The sequence below is a fragment of the Lissotriton helveticus genome, chromosome 8 (genome assembly GCF_964261635.1).
Source record: "Lissotriton helveticus chromosome 8, aLisHel1.1, whole genome shotgun sequence".
NCBI lineage: Eukaryota > Metazoa > Chordata > Amphibia > Caudata > Salamandridae > Lissotriton > Lissotriton helveticus.
The window spans coordinates 62,711,151-62,735,123 of NC_136069.1; the positions used below are offsets into that span (position 1 = coordinate 62,711,151).

Genomic DNA, 23,973 nt, shown 5'->3' on the forward strand with positions numbered 1-23,973 from the left:
ATAACAGCTGGGCGATCTGAAGGGGAGTCGAAATGTAGGTTCAAGTCACCCAACACAGTATACCTAGAGGAGGTACTGACTCTACTGGCTACATTCGATGGGAGGGATAGAAGAAATTGGTTCGGAGGGCCGGGCGGACGATAGATGAGAGTGCCTGCGAAGCAGATGTTAGGTGAGAGGTTGATGTTAAAGTCCGTGCTCTCGCAGTCTGAAATGGTCCCCGGGGAGAGACGACAGAGGTATTGCTCCTTGTGAATAATGGCAAGGCCTCCTCCTCTCCCTTTTGGGCGGTCTTGCCGAGACATTTGATATCCAGTGGGGAGGGATTCAACTATCGCTGGATTGGAGTCCCTGGTAAGCCAGGTTTCCGTAAGGAAGAGCAGGTCCGGGGTGTGCTCTTCTATCAATATTGCCATTTCCGTGCTGTGCTTGGGCAGCGAGCGGCAGTTTAGCAAGAGCATTTTGAAAACCTGTGTAGTTGTTGTGCGCAGGCAAGGTTTAAGAGGCACAGAACAGTTAGGGCAGATAGAAGGAAGGTCTGTGGCTTGGAGGAAGTGCCAAGGGTGAGAATTCAGGCCATTCCATTCCCCAACAACTATGAGAATGGTTTGGGCGGCAATTATTAGTCATTTTGATGTACAATGAAGTCATAAGCAATTATTGTTGTGCCAATCTCTAAATTGCACAAACAGCACCACCATGTGGCAGACTGTCATAAGTGCTGGTGTTGACAATTAAGTGCTGATGCTGAGCACCGTAAGCCACCGGCTCAAATTAACCACCGGTGATGGCTAGGATCTGGCTGTTTCTATTGGTGTTTATTAATGTGGGACTAGATGGACATCCAGTATCTGAACCATGTCATATGTGTCTGCTCCCTGCAGGTTAAAGGAGTGGAGATAGGCTTGAAAGCAGCAGAGGCCGAGCTGGACGCATTTCAGCGCGAGAAGCAGCAGAAAGTGAACGAGCTGCTGGTGGTTGTCCTGCTTCGGCTGCACCAGGTAAGGACCACTCAGTCCAGAGGTCTGATCAGAACCCCTATGCCTTCTTCTGCACTCAATGAATCACCCACCAAAGTCAAAGAACACACACTTTTAATGCAGCATCCCATAAAGCTTGTGCAGCACACTAGATTATTCCTTTAATGCTTCACTCATGGTAAACACAATTGCTTTCTTGATTATTTTGCTTTTAACATCTGCTAAACAGACCATAGCCACATGTGTTCTGGTGAAAGACAAAAACCTTTGATGGTAAAATTGACATAAGTCTCACACCGCACTCTGGTAATTAGCTGTATGTGTGGAGAGCTCCTGCGAAGCTGTACAGAGTGTCAATGTGGGGTGTCAGAGTGAAGGACATTTTCCCAACTTCACCTAAAACATAATATGCAATATGTCTGTCTCTCAAGTACTGGAGCCAGATGGGTGGAATAAAATGCGTTGATTGTTCCTCTGCTGAAAAAGAACAATGTAGGACCTGCCATGTTAAGCAACTTTCTCCCCATATCTCTTCTGCCATTTCCAAATCAAATCTTCAAGAAATTTATTAATAGGCAGTTGACTAACTTTGTGAAGAAGAACCACGTATTTGATCCAGCACAATCAGGTTTGCTATCAGCCCATAAGATGGAAACCGCTGTGGCTTCCATCAGGGACGGCCTACGACTGTCAACAGGCAAGGGTCACCCAGCAGAATCAGTGCTGTAGGATTCCTCATCTGCTTTCTAGTCAGGGTCCCATGATAAGCTGCTTTTAAGACTGGCAGAGTTGGGTATTTCTGGTTCAGCCCTACAGTGGATAAGGTCCTATTTGGAAAATAGATTGCAGGCAGCAGGCTTGTCCCCATATCACACAGGGGTTAAGTCCTCACAGCACGGCATTCCACAAGGAATTGTTAAAAAATGGGGACGGAGGTGTATATGCCTTAATGAGCTATGCCTCCAGGGTTGGTCAACATGCTTCGAAGCCCCCCTAGCTTCTTCTTCAGGACTTAACAGATCCCTTTCTATACTCACTTATTATGTGGTGTGTTCATTAAACTAATCTTCAACAGAAAAGTGTGTTTGTGAAAATATATATAAAGTGCACGTGGATTCTCAATGCACATACACAATAAATAAATAAATATCTTTAATCAAACATTTGTTTCCAAGAGTAGCCACGGGGAGGCTAGACACGGTGGGGAAGTGTCCCAGGAGCAGTTGAATTATAGGCACCCCTCCCACCCGTTACAGGCTCATGGGGCCCGTTTACTTATTGTTTAAGGGGTAGATCATCCTCAGTTAGAGCAGCCTTTTTTTGGAATTCAGTCCAAGATGCAAAATTGGTGTTGTAATTAGGCACTTACCTTAAATAATTTTAGGTCACATTTGTGCTTTAGAAATTTAATTAACATGACATATTACGTGTTTCCTATAGCGTGGGCTGCAAGAAATGTTCCCAATCAATAAAATGCAATAAAACCATAATTCAGTAACTTTTGATATGGGAGTACCGTAAACAAATACAATTTAGAGCTAATTTGGCTGGGAAATATCAACAATCCGGTCAGATTGTGCTATCCTGTCAGTCGTCTACTAGTTTGGTTTTATAAGCTATATTCTAGTTGAGGTTCATGTTTATACCTCTGGATCTCCATAAACAGTTGTCTCCACTCTTACCCTTTGCAGGTTAGACTATTGTAATTTTCTCTTGGTCAACCCACAGAAAGGTCTTCTTAGCAAGTTATAGGTTCTTCAGAATGTGCAGCCCGATTGCTGGCAGGAAGTCCAAGGTAACAGTCTGCTAAACAAGCACTTATTAATCTGCATTAGCTACTCTTGAAGACACAAATAGATTTCAAAACCCTTTGTATTGCCTTTAGGGCCTTACACAATTCTGGACCAGTCTATCTAAGGCATACATTTCGCTGGTACACCCCACAAAGAAATCTCTGCTCTGCCAAAGCCAATCTGGTTGAGATCTGGAGATTCCGGCTATCTAGAGGTAGGGAGGTAGCAGTTTTGTGTTTCAACGTTGAAATTGTGGAACACCCTACCCACCCACCTGAAGAACTCTTCGGAACTGCTTCCATTCCGAAAGGCCTTTAGACTTGGCTTTTCACCCAGTAGTCATTATCTATAACAGTTTCAGGAATCAACTGTTTTTCCTCGTTCTCTTTTCTTTCAGTGTATTGGGTTGTAGAGCGTAGATGCTGCCGGGCATGAGTCCGCACTCTATAAATATAAAATCAAATCAAGCGAAGTACTTCTCAAAGTTGCCATCTGGCATTCCCATCTTATTAGAGATTGAGGTCCGCTGCACTCCGAAGGTAAACTATACGTTCAAAAAAAGGTGTGCCAGGAAAGATGAGTCAATTAGGGTGATCAGCATGCTGCCCCTACTGTCCAGGAAGGGCAGAAAGTAAATAACGAATGCGAGACCTTGTGAGTACAAGGTGGATGACCTGAGCACTCCTGTGTGCTAATGAAGCAAAGGTACCCAATAGGTAGAATTGTTCAAAAATGTATTCACTTTATCTCATTTGTTTCAATTGTTGTGTAATCACAATTGTAGTTCAAATAGTCTCCTAGTGGAAACGAACAAAACAACTCGTTTATCCCATCATAATATCCAAAAGTTCCATGAGTAACATCATGTACATAGTTCAATTCCCCAATGCATTTCGAGCAGGTTGCTCTTCGTCAGGGGGTTGGATAAGATGCTAGATAATCGAAGTTAGTCACTGCACTCACGGGTGAAAGACGCCATCAGTGAGACGCGGAAGAAGTCAGTGACCCTGCGCATGCGTCTAAGTGTGTGTTAAATATAAAATCAAATCAAGCAAAGTACTTCTCAAAGTTGCCATCTGGCATTCCCATCTTGTTCACACCACTGGGAGTTTGGCCTGCCAACTGATACTTTAAAGGAGGAGAAAAGCAGCCACCAGGAGGGTTTAGAGGGGGTATGGACAGATCAGAGTGATAGCAGCATGCAGGCTGTCACATCTCAAGAACAACAAAGACAGCAAAGAGCAAAAGCTCTATTTTGACCATGTTTGACCATGGACCTCAATTCACCAAAATACCAGGGATAGAGAGAGCAACCTTCTGTATCTTTTGGCCCCTAATGATATCCCAGCGTTGCCCTCCACTTTTAACTCTTTGGTCTCATGCTTGATGCTGTGGGACTAGAGCAATGGCAAGGAGTGAATTCTACAGAAAGGAAACCTGTCCTATTCCTGCTGTTGCCGTCATGATCCTTGAGACCAGGATTAGCAGGGTCTTAGCAGCAACAGATGACAACCTATGGTGGATGTCCACGCCTTTCATGTGTCAACACGAGATACCATTCGCCACATACAGAACATGCTACGGACACCCACAAGACACAGTAAAAACACTGGAAGGGGAGAAGCTGAAACTCATGTCAAGTAGAAGAGGATGGATTCACTGCGGAAGGCTCAAAGACCACCTACCTCCCTGTCCAGGGCATAGGACTGAGCTCAAATCCCAAAGACAGTTAATGTACTAGAGATGTGCAAAATCATGTCATGTTGAATAAACCAAAAATCTGTAACATTTTAAGAAAATAATTTTTAAATTATGTGTGATATACACTTTGGGGTGTGAGTAAAAAATGAACGCGAGGACATTTCGCACTTTGAAGAGTAACTCAAGATACAAGCAAGGGACTGTTTAAACAAGAAAATGTCTCCCAATACACATTTTTTGCTCCAAAAATTGTTTCGCAAGGCATGTTTCGCCCATACCAGTCCCCAGGGGGAAAATAGTGTGTGAAATTATGCTCTTGCATAATTTCTGAAATTGCATGTGATTCACGTAATGTGCTATTACGTAAATAACAAAAATTGCACAGGTGTAACAGAAATTTTGCGTGGGCCTGTTAATGTCACAGGCAGTGTAAGCTCATCAAAATAATGTATGCTTGTTTGGTCTCTCCAGGAAGAGGCAGTTTCCCTTACAAGACATATCAAATTAATCCAAAGACTCCCTTAACTTCTGTGCTTTATTGGTGGGTGTATGAGAAGCCTTCTCTTTTTTCTGTATGGCTGCCTTTCCTGCTGTGCAGCTGCAGTGTGACTACAGTGGGCAGGGAATGATTTCACAACAAGTGCATCGTTGCAAAACACAAGGCAATCCAGTGTTGGAAAGCCTCTGGCAGAAGCTTATTCACAAAGGTAAACTCACATGTGTGAATTTACTCACAGTTAAATGTATTCTTTCACCTGGTTTAAATCTTCACTTATTTGCTCTTCACCATTTCCAAGTACTGATTTACACTTAAGTGTAGACTTAGACGTCTCCACCCCCTGTTTCCATATATATTAGTATGCTTCTAATCCTCCGCTGTGGAAGGCAGGAGTGGGCACTCCAGGATATAATTCCAATGCTGTAATTTATTTTCAAAACAATACCAGACCTAATTCTTGTTTCTTGTTGAGAATGACTTCAGCATGTGACCCCGGGAGCAAGCGCTCTCATTAGTGATGTCATATGTGGAGTATAACTGTGCATGGCGTGTGTGCGCGTTCTAGTTAAGAGATAACTATAGCTGGTGAATTTCAGTGTTTTTAAACTGTCATCGACATTTTCACCTAGCGATAACGTCACTTTAACCTTTGTTTTTTCCCAGAATTTCTAGGTGTTTTTTCAACGTAAAGTAATATTTTATTATCATACTTAAAGCCAATCTCCTCCCCGCCATATGCTGCCTCTGGTGGCCAACACTTACCCCCCCCCCCCCCCCCGCCATCGAGTCGATTTATCAAAAGAATGGGAGGGGCATGCCTCCTGACTTCCTGAGCTTTTGAGGGCCCTGGGGACCCCATCCCGAGGTTTTTTTAAAAAAAATACGCGGAGAGGGGCGTGCTTCCCCCTGTCCCAGTGTGAGCGTGGGGTGGGAGCGGACCGGAATAACAAGCGTGGAGGCCGTATGTAGGAGGCTATCTCGTAGCCGCGGTTTATTATATTACAGTTTATCAAGGGTAGGGCACAGGGGTAAAGAGAGTCTCAACGAAACACAGGTTCCCGGTTTCCAAGTGAAGTCTTCCGCGCTGAGCGTCCAGGGGCAGTTGTTGGTCTTGACTGAAGTCGAAGATGGACGTGGAAGCAGCCGTCGGCTCCGCTCCTGGAAGGTGGTTCCTCGGAGGGGGGGGAAAAGGAGAGATAGAATGACGGCCGTTAGTACTGTCGGTTAAACGGAGGGTAGGAGACCGTTTCCTTCACCGGAGTGTTGGGGCTGAAACGAAGGTGAGGAAAGGGAGGGGAAGGTAGGAGATGAGAAGAAACAGCCAGGTCAGGGTGGAGGGTGATTCCGTGTCAGGACGTGGGGGAGGGGTTCTTAATTACAGACGTGAAGGTGCCGCTCTCACACGTATATACACAGTGCTCGGTGAAACGTGGAAGGGAGGGACTCTATTATACAAGGGTGATATTTACAGGCTATATTCTACAAACACTCGTACCATCTACTATTCTACACACACGCAGAACTGGTACTCACTTGGCCCGCCGCAACTCCGTCCTTGAGTTGCGGCCGCTCTCCAGCGTCCTCCTCTGGAATCCACCAGTCCTCCGTCCAGACCTCGTCTCCTGGTTCGGGTTCGTCTCTCTTCTCCGGGGGTTCGTCGCACGCCGTCTCCTGCCACGAGTCTTCCTGCTTGAACGCGGTGTCGTCTGTTCTTCCTGCTTTTCTGTGGTCCGCCTCCGGAAAGGGGAAGGAACTTCCGGGGTCACGGGGATGTTCTTCCTGTGGGTTCTGTGTTGTGATTGGTTCCTGTAGGAAAAAAGAAAGGGGTGGAGTCCTGGTTGTTTTGGTTGTCCGGGCAACAGGGAATGGTGGTGGTGATCGGGCGGGGAGCCGTGGTATCGGCGCTGGCGGCGCCGTGGTCCCATCACACCCAGCCACTATAGGTTGTGAGAACAGCAACCCAAGGTGACGGGCACACTTCGCCGAGCCTTTACAACCCTTGGTATCTCATATCATAGGTTGTTTCTTTTTTTAAGGGAGGGGTCACAAGGCCCCCTCCCTGGGCCATTAAGACCCTGAGGACCTCATCCCCATTAAAACATATATTTAGTGGTGGCGGTGCGCAGCCCCTCTCCCAGAGCCATTGCAGGCTCCAGGGCCTCATCCCCGTGGCTTATATTTTAAATTAAAAGGAGGGGGCACACTATGGGCCTCAGGGACCCCATCTCGTGGGTCCTTAGTTGGGTGCCCCGGTGCCCATTCCACACACCGTTGGGTGGCGCTGAGGAGTCCCGCGGACCCGCGGCTTCCTACGTTCCCCCCATTATGGGAGCATCAGCAGCTGGCATTGATCCTGCCTCCGGATGGGATGAATCTGAATTTCCCTGCCTACAAGAGTGCGAGCAGGGAAACTAAACTGTGCTCCCACCCAACGGGAGCATTTTCAAAGCTCCCCACAGGGCGGGAGCACACTTGCTTTTCCTGGGGGCAGGGAAATTACTTTGTCCCAGAGATGGTCTCCCTGGGACACAGTGTGTGAGCCAGCCCAGTGGTACGGGAACCCTCGTGGAAGGGGTCAGTGAGCTCCCTCTCATATACTTACTTTTCCATCCTGGGAAATGGGGTCCCCAAGGCCTTTTAAGGCTCTGGGAGGTAGGCCGCATGCTTCCCTCCCCTCTAAATGTTTTTTGCCCTGGAGGATTGGGCCCGAGGCCATTACGGGCTCCGGGAGGGGTCTGTTTACTTTGTCCCCCCTTTTTAAAAAAAAAATAGTGTCCCCATGGAATGGGGCTTCGTAGGCTAGAGTCGGCCTAGTGATGAGGTATGCTTGCCTCCCCTAATTTTTAAGATTCAGCCCTAGGGAGTGGTGTCCCCGGGTCCTCGCTGAGACTCGCGGAAGGGGCAGACATAGTGGGGGGTAGGGCGCACAACCGAAGACTCTGTGTTGCTGAGGGTTACCTGCCTGCAGACATTTTTTTGGATTCAGGGCCTGGCTTGTGTGGTTGGCTTTTCCTATGGTAATATATTACGTGAAAACCCTAGAATTTCCCTGAAAAAAACAGAGGTTAAAGTAATGTTATAGTTAGGTGAAAATTAAGTGACAACATAACAGTTTGAACTAAAAAACACTGGAATTCACAGTTATAGTTATATCAAGTAAATAGAACTCATGCCCAAAGGTAACTATAACCCGCACCCTTGTCATATTCAAAACGTTATGTTGTCACTGATATTTTCACCTAACTATAATGCTACTTTAACTTTTGTGGGGTTTTTTCAGTGAATATATAAATATATTTATGCTTAGTTATAATTCGATCTGCGTTTCTATAGGTAGAGCCTTTTTTGATTTGCTTATAACTTCAGTGCAGTTTGCTGAATCTCGTAGCTACGCGAAGTGCACTACGCGAGCTACGCGAACTGCGTAGTGCACTGTGCAAAATGCTGTTCGCACTGATTGCACAGTGCCGGATGCTTGTCTGCACTGTGCAATCAGTGCAAACCGCTTCTTGCACAGTGCAAGTGGTCATTTTCTGCCGCTCAAGTAGATTTCTACACAAGCGGCAGCTTTCTCAATGCAAACTGGTAGTTTCGCATCATGAGCGGTCGCGAGCAAACGCGACCACTCGCTATGAGAAACCTGTCCTCCCCGCGTTGAGAATCCCTGTAACCTTTGGGTTTTTTAGTGAATTTCTAAGGTTTTTTAAAATGTTATTTGCTAAATATAATGTCCCTGTAACCTTTTGTTTTTTTCAGTGAATTTCTAAGGTTTTTGAAATGCTAATTCCTAACTAAAAAATCTCTGTAACCTTTGTTTTTTTCAGTGAATTTCTATGTTTTTTTAAATAGTAGTTACATTTGCGGAGTGGTGGAGAAGGGGGGCTGGGCCACTGACCAGCTCTCAGGAATCCTGTTGTGTAGGACTTACAGGAGGTACCAAGAGGGCTTCTTGACCCCCAAGGTCACTTAGGAGTAAAGTGGACTTCATCTGCCAACCAATATGCTCCACGAGCCGCGTTTGCAGAGTGATGGGGAAAGGGGGCTTGGCCTCCGAAGATCTCCCAATGTGTAGGACTTACTGGAGATAACAGGCGGGGTACTTGGCCCCCAAGGACGTAGTTGGGGGCCAAATACCCCTTCTGTTACCTCCAGTAAGTCCTACATAGTGCGATTGCTGAGACCTGGTAAGAGGCCATGTCCCCTTTCTCCACAACTCTGTAGATGTGTGTCCTGGCGCACTACTAGTAGGGGGATAAAGTCCCTTTGGCTATTGAGGGTCCTTGGGGGCCTACTACCCCTTCTGTTACCCCCAGTAAGACCCACACAACTGGATTACCTAGAGGTTGTCAGATGCCATGCCCCCTTTCTTCACCACTCTGCAAATGCTCCTCCTGGTGCACCGCTGAACGAAAGTGCCCCTTTGTGCATTGTTGCCCCCACTTTTATGCCTGATGTTGATGTTCTTTGACTGAGTGTGCCCTGCGTTCCTGACAACCAGGTACTCCGGGCATATGTTCTTCCCCTGTACTGTTGCAAACCCAATTGGCAACTCTCTGGCTACATGTAAGTCCCTTCTGAAAGGTACCATGGGTACCAAGGGCAAGGCCCCTAAGGACTGCAGCACTTATTATGCCACCCTTAGAGGCCCTGTGCCTTTACACACACACACTGCCATTGCAGGCTGTGAGGTTTGGTGCAGAGCAAAGTGTAGAGTTGACATGGCGGACATCCCTGTGTGCCATGCCTACAATCCACTGCCACGGCATAGATAAGCCACCCCTCTAGCTGGGTGCACTATACCACTGTTGATGGTACATGTGCATGAGCCCTGTACCCCTAAAGTGTCTAAGTCCATTCTTAGACATTGTAAGTGCAGGAAAGCCATAAAGAGTATATGGTCTGGGAGTTTTGTCATTACAAACTTCACAGCACCATAATGAATTTATGGAAATCTGGGAAGTTTATTATCAAACTTCTCAGCACGTTAAACCCACACTGATGCCAGTGTGGGATTTAATGAGAAATTGTTGATGTTGATGTTGAAACAAGCTTTATTTCGATACTTTGCACATATCTTAAAAAGCATTACAAACAAGCAAATATAAAAAAGATGAGTACATATAAAAACAATTCATTTTCATAAATTACATCATTTACATGCAGCCGCTATGGGCAGTAAAACAGGATATGCAACTTGCTAATTATGTACTATTTTTAGCTTAAGAGACCTGATTCGCCAGGCCCATGCCAAGAATTTAGCTAAACAGAAAGCAAACAAGGGGCGGGGGTCAGATCTTAGGATGCGAACAGCCTCAAGGTGAGATCTAGTTCCAAGACTCCTACACAAGGGCTTTAGCCAGGAGCGACGCGGGGCAATGTAGGCTGGACACTCAAAGAGAAGGTGGGGCACAGACTCTGTCCTGCTGGTACAAAACGGACAAAATAAGGATGAATGCAATGATGACCTCCAGCTGGCAATCAGTTTACCCACTGGCAATAGACCCAACCTAAATTTGATGTAAAGTGCCCTGTCCCATGGTTTGCTAATCTGGTCCAGGTATGATTCATAGTAAGGGACGTCCTTCAGCAAAAGAAATTCAACAGTAGTTCTGCAAAGGAGGGGATTACAATTCCTGGCATTCGTCACCCATGACCAATACAATGACTTGAGTGACTGTTTGGGCGGAGCTGATCTGTTATCCCATGCATCCTTGAGGCCTAGTGCAATGAGAAGACGCTTGATTTCTTTGAGCCAGCGGATTTTAGACCAACCTGGTGTCAAGAGCAGTTCTTTTAGCCCATCAGCATAACTAGATAGTTCGGGTACCCTCCAGATGCGTGCCCAAAGAAGAAGGGGACGCAACCTTGCCTGATCACCTATTGGGCGAGTACCTGCGTCAAGTAGAATTGGAGGGGCAGGAGTACTGTGCGGCAGTCCCATGAGGTCTCTGTGGAATTTATTTTCCACTCTGGTTAAAATGTCAGTGTTCTGAAAACCCCATAGTTCTGATCCGTAAAGGGCTGCACTCACCCCCCTTGCCCTGTAGATGTCCAAAACAGGACCAATAGGTTTGAGGATAGAGGCCCGTTGTTCTTTTAAAAGTACCCCTACCACCTTCCTGTGGGCCAACGATGCCTTTTGTTGGTGGGGTTGCCAGCTCATTGAGTCGCTGAGACGAATGCCCAAATAGTCAAACTCCTTTACTCTTTCAAGTGAAACGGAGTCCAGTAATGGTGGAGTCACAGATTTCTTCCGGGAATTCATTACTAGGAACTTGGTTTTACTAACATTTATAGAAAGACCCCTCGCGTCGCAAAAGTCTTTAAAGCCGGTGAGTAGGCGTTGCAGGCCTGCAGGTGTTTTTGAGATCAGGAGGGTGTCGTCTGCGAAGAGGAGAGTAGGAATTTTCCTCCCAGCCAGGGTAGGTGCATCAGCTGGATGTTTAAGAAGATGCTCCACCACTCCATTAACATATAAAGAGAATAGAGTGGGGGCAAGCACACAGCCCTGGCGGACTCCCCTATTCACAGGGATGTGAGGTGTTTTTTGGCCCTGGTCTCCCCACCTGATCTGAGCAAAGTTGTCCTCGTGTAGTTGGATAAGCATATGTAATAGGTACTGGGGAATGCCCATCGTGCCCAGTACACGCCACAGTTGGTCTCGTGGAACTAAGTCAAATGCGGTGCGTAGGCCTATAAACGCAAGGTACAGGCTACTTTTGCCCAGGACGACTACTTTCCAAAGTATCATGAGGAGCCGGAATGTTTGCTCAATGGTGCCAGTGCCAGATCTAAATCCCGCCTGATAATCCGAGAGTATTTTTTCATCCTCCATCCACTGCTGGATCCTTCCTAGGACTACTTTGCCAGCAATCTTCTGCGTAGAATCGAGCAAGCTGATTGGGCGATAATTTGCGGGGTCGTCCCGGGTCCCTTTCTTAAAAATAGGGACGACCTCCGCTCCCTTCCATGAGACCGGGAGTGCTCCACCCATCAAAACAGCATTCAGAAGTGCGGCAATTAGGCTGCTCCATTCTCGTGTATTAATCCTTATTAGGTCGCCTGGGATTCCATCAGGTCCCGCAGCTTTATTTGGAACCAAGCATTTGATTGCCCCCTCAACTTCCTTGGTGGTAAAAAGGTCAGCCTTAGTGTGAACTATGCTGTTGGGGTGGGAGCAAGGGCCGGGCGGTTGAATCGTGTGATTAGGCGAAGAACCCCCAGTTAAGGAGTAGAGCTGGGAGAAATGAGCAAACCACACCTCCCCAGTAATATTGCAAGTCAGGAGGGAGGCAACGGGTTTGGTCTTTAATCTCACCAGATCCCAAAAGCCCTTTGAATCTTTCCTGGAACTTGCCTCTTTTAAGTTGGTCCAAAATTGCGTTTCGTGCTCGACCCTGGCCGTAGATAGTGTCTTCCTGTATCTTTTCCTGGCTAATTTTATGGTATTAGCATCCTTAGATTTCACTGCTCTGATGAGGTCGCATTTTGCAGAGCGACAGGCAGGGGTGAACCAGGAGTCACCACTTTTGTGAATGCTTTTTCCCTTCCGTCTCCCATCCACTGGAGCAATGATGAACAGATCTCCCAAAGGTTTGGTTGTTTCAGTAAAAAGTTGCAAAACGTCCGCATTACCAGGGCACCTGGCGTTAAGCCCTGCTTTGGCTTTGGACATTAGTGAGTTTGCTATTGCCCATTTCCCTTCATCCGTAGCAACTTTGCTCCATTTGAGCCTCCTACCACAGTTCGAAGGGCAAACTTCATGGGTTGACTTCCATAAGTGGGGGGGGGGGAGATTGTCTTCAGGCCCCTCCAAGGGGAAGACAGTGATAATGCTAGGAGATTGTGGTCACTATCAGCCGTTGTTAAAACTTCCATGTCGAGCAGATAGGCCCAAAGCTTAAGGTTCAGGAGAATGTAATCGATCCGAGAGGTATGGCCAGCCCTATTGAAGGTGTGGGCCCCATTGGGATCAGATTTAGATCTGCCATTGGTTGCCCTTAAGCCAAATTCCATGCAAAGGGCATTAAGATCTATGGCCCCCTGTGTCCATTTTTTAATAGGATCGAGTGTTAGTAAAGGGATACCTCTCCTAGTGTCTTCCTCCCAAGTGTCTAAAATGTCCTCGCTAGCAAGAGGCTCGAAAGAACAATTAAAATCCCCAGCAAGAAGGACAAGAGAGTTAGCGTGACAGGTTCCGAGTTCTTCTTCTAGGCCTGATTGTGACAACATGGATACGCCACCCCTTGCCCCCCTAAGGTAGATGTTAAATAGTTCCAAATTTTTCCCCCCCAGACCTCTAACTAGTATTCTCTGCAGGTCAGGGGAGTTTGTGGGAAGGTGTCTGATGGAAAGGCCCAAAGAGATTCTGACCCAAATTAGAAGGCCGCCTGAGGGGCGACCTTTGGAACCAGAGGATTGGAGAGCTGGGACGAAGTATGTGGTATAACCCACCTTATGCCGGGGTTCAACACACCAGGTTTCTTGCAGTAAACAAATCCCGAAGGATTCAACAAGGAGATTCCAGTCGGGGATGGTAAGATTACGTGCAAGGCCTGCTACGTTCCAACTCAGGATCCGAAGCACAGTGCCCGGAACAATGTTTCCATTAGCCTTCGTTCCTGGGGATGTGCAGGGTGCTAATAAATTAGGCTCAGGGTACCTGTCTGGAGGTAACAGGATAACATCCCCTGTGGGGTCATCCACTATAGGGTGTGCCCCCACCCTAACAATGGGTTTAGCTTCGGTGGGAGGTGATACAATAGAAGCTGGTACGGAAGCTACCCTGTCGCTACCAATTTGGGATAGCGCAGGTGGAGGTGACCGTGGTGGTGAATCGGACAAGGTCGGGATTGTAAGTCGCTGACCTACCTCATAAGTGGCATTACACGTCCGCCCAGCATCTGCTGCGACATATAAGTTGTGGTGTTTAGAAGGGTGACTAATAGAGGGGTGAAAGGATGTGGTGCTGGATAGTGACCCAGCAAGCTTTCTCAGTTTGTTCAAAATTGAGCTACACCGCGCTAGACTGCTCTCAGGAATTGCTAAAGCCAAAGTTACTGGTGACGGTTTGTTCTTAACATCATGGACTATACAGGAGGGCAGGGAGAGTCAATCAACCTCTTCTAAATGAGAAATTTACTCAGAGGGCATCTTGGAGATAACCCCTGAAAAGCGACCTGACTCCAGTGTCCTGGCTGAGTGGCTGCTTGCCAGCTGCCTCCACTAGACATGTTTCTGGACCCCTGAGTCGAGACCCTGCCTCTCTCGGGGTCCTGAAACAAAGCACATCCTGGGTCGAGGTGCCAAGCCTGCTCCCCAGGATGGGCAGGGTCCACGGAGGGGAAGCTTCAAAGGCTTGCCGTCTTTGTAAGCTAACCCAGCCCCTTGCTGCTCCCAGCAACTGGCCCCCACCGGTTCAGGCCCCTACTTTGGACGGGAGAATCTGCTGGAAAACCAAGATAGGTGGAGGGGTGTGCCCACCTTTGCCAACTCCACCCCTTAGGTTGGGGAGGCGAGGTGAAACTCAACTCTCAGTCCCAGTCATCTTTAAGATGGGGGATCCAGCCAACCAGAGTGAGGCTTATGCCCCCTCCCATTGACAGGATGCATATTAGGGGGTGAACCTACCCCAAGGAAGGGACCTATAGGTCCCAACCGTTACCTACCTGAAACACCCCTAAATTTATTATTATGAGGCAACCCTGAACCTTGCCTCCTCAGACAAGAAGAAAAAGGACCAAAGAGCCGTGCTGAAGGAAGAAGAGGAGGACACCAACTGACTTGGCCTCATCCCTATCGGACCTCGACCTGCTCCAGCAAAATCCTGGTGTGTCCTGCAGCCAGCAGCCCCCCAGAATCCGGAGGACCAGCCCTGCCTTCCCCAACCAGACTTTGTCTACCGTGAGCACCGGATTTGCTCACCAACAGATCCTGGCTCCGGCCAAATCAGCGAATCTCACCACTCTGCAGCAACGGTCACAGCCTGAGTTCAAGTGGCCCAACCACAGCGATCCTGACCTGGGATCTGGTGATCCCTGACCTACCTCAAGTCTCCCGATGACACCTGCAGCCCCTTTCTGGAGCATCCCCCCAACCGCAACTGTAGGTAAGAAAAACCAGACGCCAAAAGACACACCTGTTCCCGACGCCCATGGCCTTGGGTAGCCCAACTAACGGTGTCCAGTCATCCCACGACATCCATCCAGTGGTCACCTCCAGAAGATCTTCGTCCCGAGCCTGTATCGTTTGTTGCAACCGGAGAATCCCCATTGAAAACAACAGGGCATCCGACGCCAGAACAGCACTCTGCACCCAGCGGCCCCTGTGCCGCTGTGGGTGCCCTGTGTGTGCTAACTAGAAACCCCCTTTGCCCTGAGATTAAGTTCAGGAGCTTTTCTCCCACAACCTTGTGGCCTGCTTGTGAGCAGCCACCAAACGGAGGTCCCCTATTTCCCAAAGGATAAAATTGGGCTTCAGCACTCTGTACCCTGCCATCCTAGTTCCGCTGAGAGTGCTCTTGGAGTGCATCCTTGTCCCTGGGGGAACACTGGTTCTAAACCCTGGAACCTAACTCCCAAAACCAAATACATACCTGTAACTTCATTTCCTCCCATAGGATTGCATTGACTGCTTTCCTGTGGAAAACGTTGTGTGTGGAGTTGGGAATTCTATGAAAGTCATACAAGTGTGTTTTAATAACAAATTGCATTGCATTTAAAAAGTAATTTCAATAGTAGCTCAAATGTAATTTCATCTGTTTATGAACAAGTGACTTACCTGTAACCAAATCAATTGCATTCACTTGTATTCAACTGCATTATTCTTGCAAAGCACTATTACACTTACCTGTACCAGGCCTGGCTTGATTCTAGAAATAAAATACAACTAAATAATATGTTGATACAAAACAAATTGGTCAGAGTTCAGTCTTTGAGTGTGTGAAAACATTTCTTGCCTGAGTGGGTACAATAAATGCTTAACACTACTCTTTGATAAACCCTTACTGCTCACCGACACTACCACAAATATAGAGTGAAGTGTTAACTACTTTTACCTATGCCTACCTTTGGGTATCCACTGGACTAGTATTTACACAGCCTGCTTCCTACAACTACTGAATGGGGAAGAAGTCCACTTTAGTCCTGAGGCGGCAAGGGGACATCCTCCTCCCCCCATCAGCAGTGTGGCACGTTTACAGAGTGGTGGAGAAAGGGGCGTGGCCTCTGACCACCTTTCAGCAATCCCACTGCGGGGGGCTTTCTGGAGGAAATAACTGTATGTGAGACTCCCACCGAAAATGTTTACAAAAATGTTTTCTTTGGCTAACATCACTTCCTGGTTTGAAGTGTTGGCAGCCAATCAGATCTCAGCAGGAGATCAGGAGGAGTCACAGATCCACTGCATCCCTATATATTCCCTATATATACAGCTGGGAATTTCTTTAAATTTCTGAGCAGGTACTGATTTACACCAGATCACAAAAAGGCCCTTCCTTGAACCAACATCTACCTTCCTGCCAAATTTGGTGCAATTCTGTTCAGCAGATTGTGATGTAGTTGTGCCTAAAGGTCCTATGGGAATTACCATGGGGAAAACATGCTTTTAAGCACCCCCTGGTTCTCTTCCCTTGCTTAATGGATTACCCTGCAACTTTCATTATAGCAGCCAAAACTGAGTGTCGTATTAATTTTGAAAATTTCATGAAGATATTTTAAATGGTGCCAAAGTTATTGGCAAAACAAAAAATGTTTTTCCTATAGAAACCAGTTCCTAACTATAACTAACTACTGGCAACCGGATATATATATATATATGTGTGTGTGTATATATATATATATATATATATATATATATATATATATATATATGTTTGTGTGTGTGTATATATATTTATGTATGTATGTGTATATATATATATATATGTATGTATGTATATATATATATATATATATGTATGTATGCATTACCTACTGGCGGTCGCCAGTAGGTATATATAGTTAGGATTTTTTCTCTATGGGTTTTTTGAAAATTCTATGTCTAATAACTTTGACGTTTGTGGACGGAATTGGCTGAAATTTTCAGGAAAATGGCACATTTTGTTTCTGAGCAGCCCCTGAAAATTGGGGGGGGTTTCGTCCAGGGGGGGTCGAGAAAAAAGGGGGGTCCCAAAACGTGTTTTTAACATTGAGTTTTCCATAGGGCGGTTGGCCTCACTTTTAGCCCGAACGGCTGAATGGATTTGCACGAAACTTGGCAAAATTGTAGGGACTGGTAGCCCGATGTGCCTTTTGTAGGTCTCAATATATGTGCTCCAGTGGATTTTGAGAAATTAACGTTTAAAAAAAGATATATATCTGTAACAGCGGACCGGGCAGCGTCCCAGGACGCGTACTTTTCGCGCAACGGAGCTTTGTGAAGCGAAGCTGATTGGTTCTCCGGCGTCTGTCAACATTCCAAACAGTCCGTAGCGGCCGCCATCTTGTCTCTCGGTAGGATCGAGAGACAAGAGGAGGCCAAAGCGAAGGGGCAAATGACCATAAGGGGGAATAGTAGATCCTCGCTGACCCCCTAGGTTTGATGTGGAGGTTTTAAAAGGGCCCCGCGGGGCAAAAAAAAAAAATAATAATAATAATCGAACGGCTGAATGGATTTGCAAGAAACTTGGCAAAATTGTAGGGACTGGTAGCCCGATGTGCGTTTGCTAGGTCTCAATATATGTGCTTCAGTGGATTTTGAGAAATTAACGTTCAAAAAAAGATATATATCTGTAACAGCGCACCGCTTCGCGTACTTTTCGCGTTACGGAGCTTTGGGAAGCGAAGCTGATTGGCTCTCCGGTGTCTGTAAACATTCCAAACAGTACGTAGCGGCCGCCATCTTGTCTCTCGGTAGGATCGAGAGACAAGAGGAGGCCAAAGCGAAGGGGCAAATGACCATAAGGGGGCATAGTAGATCCTCGCTGACCCCCTAGGTTTGATGTGGAGGTTTTAAAAGGGCCCCGCGGGGCAAAAAAAAAAATAATAATAATAATCGAACGGCTGAATGGATTTGCACGAAACTTTGTAAAATATTAGGGACTGGTAGCCCGATGTGCCTTTGCTAGGTCTCAATATATGTGCTTCAGTGCATTTTGAGAAATTAACGTTCAAAAACAAGATATATATCTGTAACAGCGCTCCGCTTCGCGGAGATAAAATTATATCTGTATTACCTAGCTGTTGCTAACACCAGTTAGCGACGGCTAGTAGGAGATAGCGACCATCTTGGGCCCCACTTTGCATGTGAGTGATATTTATCACTAATGACATGCAAAGTGGGCATGCCAAGATGTTAGCGACTGGAAACAGTCGCTAACATCGCTATCTCCTATTATCAACTTTTGGAAATATTCGAGATAAGCGCGAATATCTCCAAAAGCTAGCACCTGCCCTGAGCAGTTCTTAGCCATGTTATCCAATGGGAGGTGGATAACATGGCTAAGAGCATTAGCTCGGTAATGCATGAATATCGCTGAGTTTTCAGCGATATTAATGCATTGCGGTCGTTTTTTATCGTATTTGCGAAAAACCTTGATAATAGCAAGGTTTATGTGCGATAATTTCTGACGGTAAAAAAATCTTTGCAATGCATCGTTAGGGATAAATATCGCTTAACTTTGGTAATATGCCCCAACGTCTGTTAACGTTCGATTCGAAGGAAATCAGGAAGTGTTGTAAAACATTGTCTGCGCCATCTTGTCTTTTTTCAAATGCCACACTTTTGTCGTGCACGGCAGCCATTTTAGATGCCTTGACCAGACCCACTCTGTGCACGCTGTCGATCCTTAGCATGGCTCCCCACCCTCGCAAGCATCTCCCCCAGGCAGTGGTCACCCCCGCTCTCTGTCTTATGCATGGGTAATAAACCTCCCCCCATCTGCGCTGCTCTTCCCTGAGAATCACACCCTGTGCCCGCCCGACACCTCCCTTTCGCCCTATTCACTACCGCACCCTCTGACACTCCTTTTCCTCTGTGTCCGATTGTCCAGGCCGGTCCTAGGCTATCAGCTAGCCCTGCAGATGTAGTTTATGGCCACAGCTGTAAAGAATCACCCCTCTTCAAAGGAGTTATAGTAGATTAAGGCCCACACTCGATGAGATCCGTCACAGCAGAAGCGTTGCTATTATCTGAAAACCATCCTGTATTGTGATTGGGGAGGGGACCGAGCGTGAAGCGGAAGATTCCAGGGATGACTCTTTGTACATCAAAGTTTTTACAATTATGTGTCACATTAAAAATATATAGCACTCCGACAAAGTAGTAAGATTATAAAACTTTAATAATTTATAAATATATACAAGAAAACAAAAATAGTAATAACATATAAACATTTTTAGGGAAAAACAACGAAGTAGCGGTCGGCTGTGCGAATAGTCCCAACGCAGCACAACGTCCAGATTTCCGGCGTGGGGCGTCGCGGGGGGTGGGTCATCAGTAGCAAACTGTTGTGCGAATAGTTCCAAGGCAGCAGAACGCGCCGAAATCTAGATGACACGAAAGTGATGTCTAGTAAGTTGCCACCCAGCAAATAACGGCGTGGGGCGTCGCGGGGGGTGGGTCATCAGTAGCAAACTGTTGTGCGAATAGTTCCAAGGCAGCAGAACGATGGCACCAAGGTGATGTCCAGTAAGTTGCCGCACTGGTTTTGGTATCCTACAATGCTGCTCCGAATAACGGCGTGGGGCGCCCCGGGGGAGCCGGTGTGAACGGGCCTCTCCAGGTGGAGTGTCATCTGTTGTAGTGGGGCGCCCCTTTACCGTTTCAGTTGCCATTCTGTCCGTTTTTGGTCCACTGTGTCAAAAGCCGCAATTCAGCTGAGTTGCGCCCACTCTTGCGGTGCAGCGATAGGCGGCTGTCACAGGACTCTCAAAATGGCGGCAGGCTCTTTCCTTTTTGGGCCTGGTCCACTGAAATGGCCCTGGGACACCTTGGAAATCGGACGCTTGTCTGCTAGGTCTTGGACCCCATTCTCGAAAGCGTCCCCTCCGCATTGAGAATTCATCAAAAGTTTTGGGGGCCCCGACTCCTGCAGGCTTCTGGTGGGGAGCGGCTGCCATGATTGCTCGCGGAATGACCACGACGGAGCTACGAGATGGTGGTGCTCTCATGCTGACGCCAGCTTCAGTCTGAAACATCCAGAAACAAGGTGGGGCTTTCATCGTTTGGGGAAAAAAAAAAGTTTTCATCCAATGAAAAGTGTTGTTTTTAGGTCATATGATCAAGCCTTCCATCATTAGGAAACCAAAAGTAAAATGAACCAATGAAAAGTTTTATAAACAAGTCACATGACCTGTTATGCGGCATAGGGTATAAAATGCGGAGAAAATACGTTGGCACGTGAGGCGGCATCAGTAGCGGACCGATGTGCGAATAGGCCGAAGGCAACACAACGCGCCAAGATCCGGATGGGACCGAGGTGGTGTCCAGCAAGTTGCAGCACTGGTGTGGCCATCCTACAATGCTGAAAGTCGGCGTGGGGCGCCCCGTTGGCCTGTGAGTTTGCGTCAGTAGCGGACCGATGTGCGAATAGGCCGAAGGCAGCACAACGCGCCAAGATCCGGATGGCACCGAGGTGGTGTCTAGTAAGTTGTCGCACTTCTGTGGCCATCCTATAATGTTGAAAGTCGGCGTGGGGCGCCCCGTTGGCCTGTGAGATGGCGTCAGTAGCGGACCGATGTGCGAATGGGGCCAAAGGCAGCGCAAAAATATTTTCTGATTTGAAGACACCACAAGGCGCTGAGATGCCAAGATCCGGATGGCACCGAGGTGGTGTCTAGCAAGTTGTGGCACTGGTGTGGCCATCGTACAATGGTAAAAGTCGGCGTGGGGCGCCCTGTTGGCCTGTGAGATGGTGTCAGTAGCGGACTGATGTGCGAATGGGGCCAAAGGCAGCGCAACAATATTTTCTACAATATTTTCGGAGTAGAAGACACCACAAGGCGCTGAGATGCCAAGATCCGGATGGCACCGAGGTGATGTCTAAGTTGCGGACCGATGTGCGAATGGGGCCAAAGGCAGCGCAACAATATTTTCTGAAGAGAATACACCACAAGGCGCTGAGATGCCAATATCCGGATGGCACCGAGGTGATGTCTAAGTTGCGGACCGATGTGCGAATGGGGCCAAAGGCAGCGTAACAATATTTTCTGTATGGAAGATACCACTAGGCGTTGAGATGCCAAGATTCGGATGGCACCGAGGTGATGTCTAGCAAGTTGTGCCACTGGTGTGGCCATCGTACAATGGTAAAAGTCGGCGTGGGGCGCCCTGTTGGCCTGTGAGATGGTGTCAGTAGCGGACTGATGTGCGAATGGGGCCAAAGGCAGCGCAACAATATTTTCTGACTGACACCACAAGGCGCTGAGATGCCAAGATCCGGATGGCACCGAGGTGATGTCTAAGTTGCGGACTGATGTGCGAATGGGGCCAAAGGCAGCGTAACAAGATTTTCTGTATGGAAGATACCACTAGGCGTTGAGATGTCAAGATTCGGATGGCACCGAGGTGATGTCCAGCAAGTTGCTGTACTGGTGTGGTCATCCTACAATGCTGAAACTCGGCGTGGGTCGCCCCATTAGCCTGTGAGATGGCGTCAGTAGCGGACCGATGTGCGAATAGGCCGAAGGCAGCACAACGCGCCAAGATCCGGATGTCACCGTGGTGGTTTCATAGTTGAGAGGCACTTCATCTGCAGTGGGGCTCCGAGATCCGGATGGCACCGAGGTGATGTCTAGCAAGTTGCTGTACTGGTGTGGTCATCCTACAATGCTGAAATGTAGTGGGGCGCCCCTTTACCGTTTCAGTTGCCATTCAGCTGAGTTTCGGCTGCTCTTGATGCTACAGCGACAGGCGGCTGCAAGAGGACTCTCAAAATGGCGGCCTGTTCTTTGGATTTGGGCCTGGTCCACTAAAATGGCCCTGGGACACCTTAGAACTCGGACGCTCGATTTTTTTTTTCCTTTCCTGTACATGCAAAAAAAGGTAAATGCCCGGTACGTTACACGCTTCATCTGCCACGATGAACTCTCCAGAGGAACCGAAAAAAAATATAGTTGTGGTAACTATACCATGCATCGTCATATGGAGAGGTGGCACCAATTAATTATAGTGCTGCATAAAAGAGAGATTTGGAGGAGAACCCCTGACCTGCTAGTACATTCATCAAAGAAGTGGCACTGAGAGCTTCAGAGGCAAGGGAAACGGTCCCAAATATTTAGAAGAACTTTGGAAAGATTAAAATGACATGTTTAGATTGTGGCAAATTAATTTCATGTGGACAGATGAGTGTTACTCTAATAAATACAGCATATGAACGTCATCATAGTCGATGGTTGGTAGAGACATTTTGACTATATCCTGGACCTGCCCGTCCTCGCCCAAAATGGCGCCGGAATAAATGGGACTCGTAACTCCTTGTTGTGTACTGGTTGCAGAACCTTGAAATCACGAGATACGTATGCAGTTTTGAAGTACATGGCGGGCGGGGACGAGAATTGATTGAATATTTCGATATCCCTATTGATATTAAGTTCTGATGTGTTATTGATTACTGTACTGTTGAAAGTTCGAATTAACGTCACCCATGCTACTTGCCCGCAAATGTATATCTAGATAATTTTATTGTAACTGGCCCTGTCGTATTTTAATTATAAAATGTACGTCCACCGATTCCGTAACTGTTAGACACCTTAGTTCTTGCAACCTAATGGCCCGCCCGTTACGTTCCTCTACAGTGTAAATGTCTATTCATCATATACGATTACAGTTTGCTCTGTGGCAGGCCCACGTGGTTATAGGCTCGTATTTGTATAATGAAATTTTCACAATAAAGGTTTTTAAAAGAAAACATGGTAGTAGTATATACATTGGTAAAGTTTTTAATAATAGTCACTGTTTTAGAATCATTAAAAGGCAAGTGAAATAAAGCAGACCAATTACATGAAGGGTAAAAGGTATAATACGAAGGAACGCAGTAAAGATAAATGGTCAAGGGCTGTTGTGTTTTCTATTCCTGCAACATAAAGTGATCGATAAGAATCTCATATTCAGGCGTATCGGCGACTAAGACAGCAGGTCGACCCTCTTTTGCTCAACGGCTCCGTCATGGGACGAAGAAACGCTCTTTTTCTCGAAAAAAGAATATATTTTACTTGCAGGACAGTTGTAAATTTTCCGGGAAAGTACATTAGCCTGGAACATTATAACATATATTTAAGAAAAAATAATGTTCGGAAGTAATAAAAAGCGTAATTTTTAGGTCATATGACCAAGCCTTTCATCATTAGAATAAGAAAAGTAAAATGAACCAATGAAAAGTTTTATTAACAAGTCACATGACTTGTTATGCTTACGTTACGCGCTGCGCGCCCCGGATGACTTCCGGATGCGCTAACGCGGCGCGTCATATGAAGCATTACGCGACAACGCAGGTCCAGAATATAGTCAAAATGTGTCCACCAACCAGCGGTCGGAACACAACCCCTTTCAGCAGGCTAAATAGTTCTGTTAAATGACAACAGAAGGGACAGGCAACAAGAACCATTAGTCAAAGAGGGGAGGGCTAGTTCTTCTCTACCGGGTTACATTGGGGCGCTACCAGAACTGATCGAATTGGTAGTCTACAGTGTTTCTGGATGTTTCAGACTGAAGCTGGGGTTAGCATGAGAGCAGCACCATTTCGTAGCTCCGTCGTGGCCATTCCGCAACCAATCATGGCAGCCGCTCTTTATCGTTATTTTGGGCGGGGTGGGTGGCGGAGCCGAGCTGTTTTGCAGCCATCATTGTGTGGAGTTCAGTTCATTTCACTAGTTTTGTATTTGTCATGATGGGTTGTTCCTAATGTTTCTATTTTAGCGAGGTCAAAAAGAGATCCCATTAGTGGCCTACTGATTTTGCTCGATTCCTTTTCTGTTTTTTTTTACACGATTTTTCGTTATCTGCAAAGACTAAACAGAGTATT

At 46.9% G+C, this 23,973-nt stretch overlaps 1 protein-coding gene across 2 annotated transcripts in view; it reads left to right on the forward strand.

Annotated features, from left to right (window-relative positions):
• Nucleotides 1-23,973, forward strand: part of CFAP44 (cilia and flagella associated protein 44) — a 969,845-nt gene that overhangs the window by 850,817 nt on the left and 95,055 nt on the right. For both annotated transcript variants that reach the window (XM_078656625.1, XM_078656626.1), the window contains one exon: nucleotides 885-1,001. In XM_078656625.1, the coding sequence (XP_078512751.1) occupies nucleotides 885-1,001 (117 nt within the window). The remainder of the gene's footprint in view (nucleotides 1-884; nucleotides 1,002-23,973) is intronic.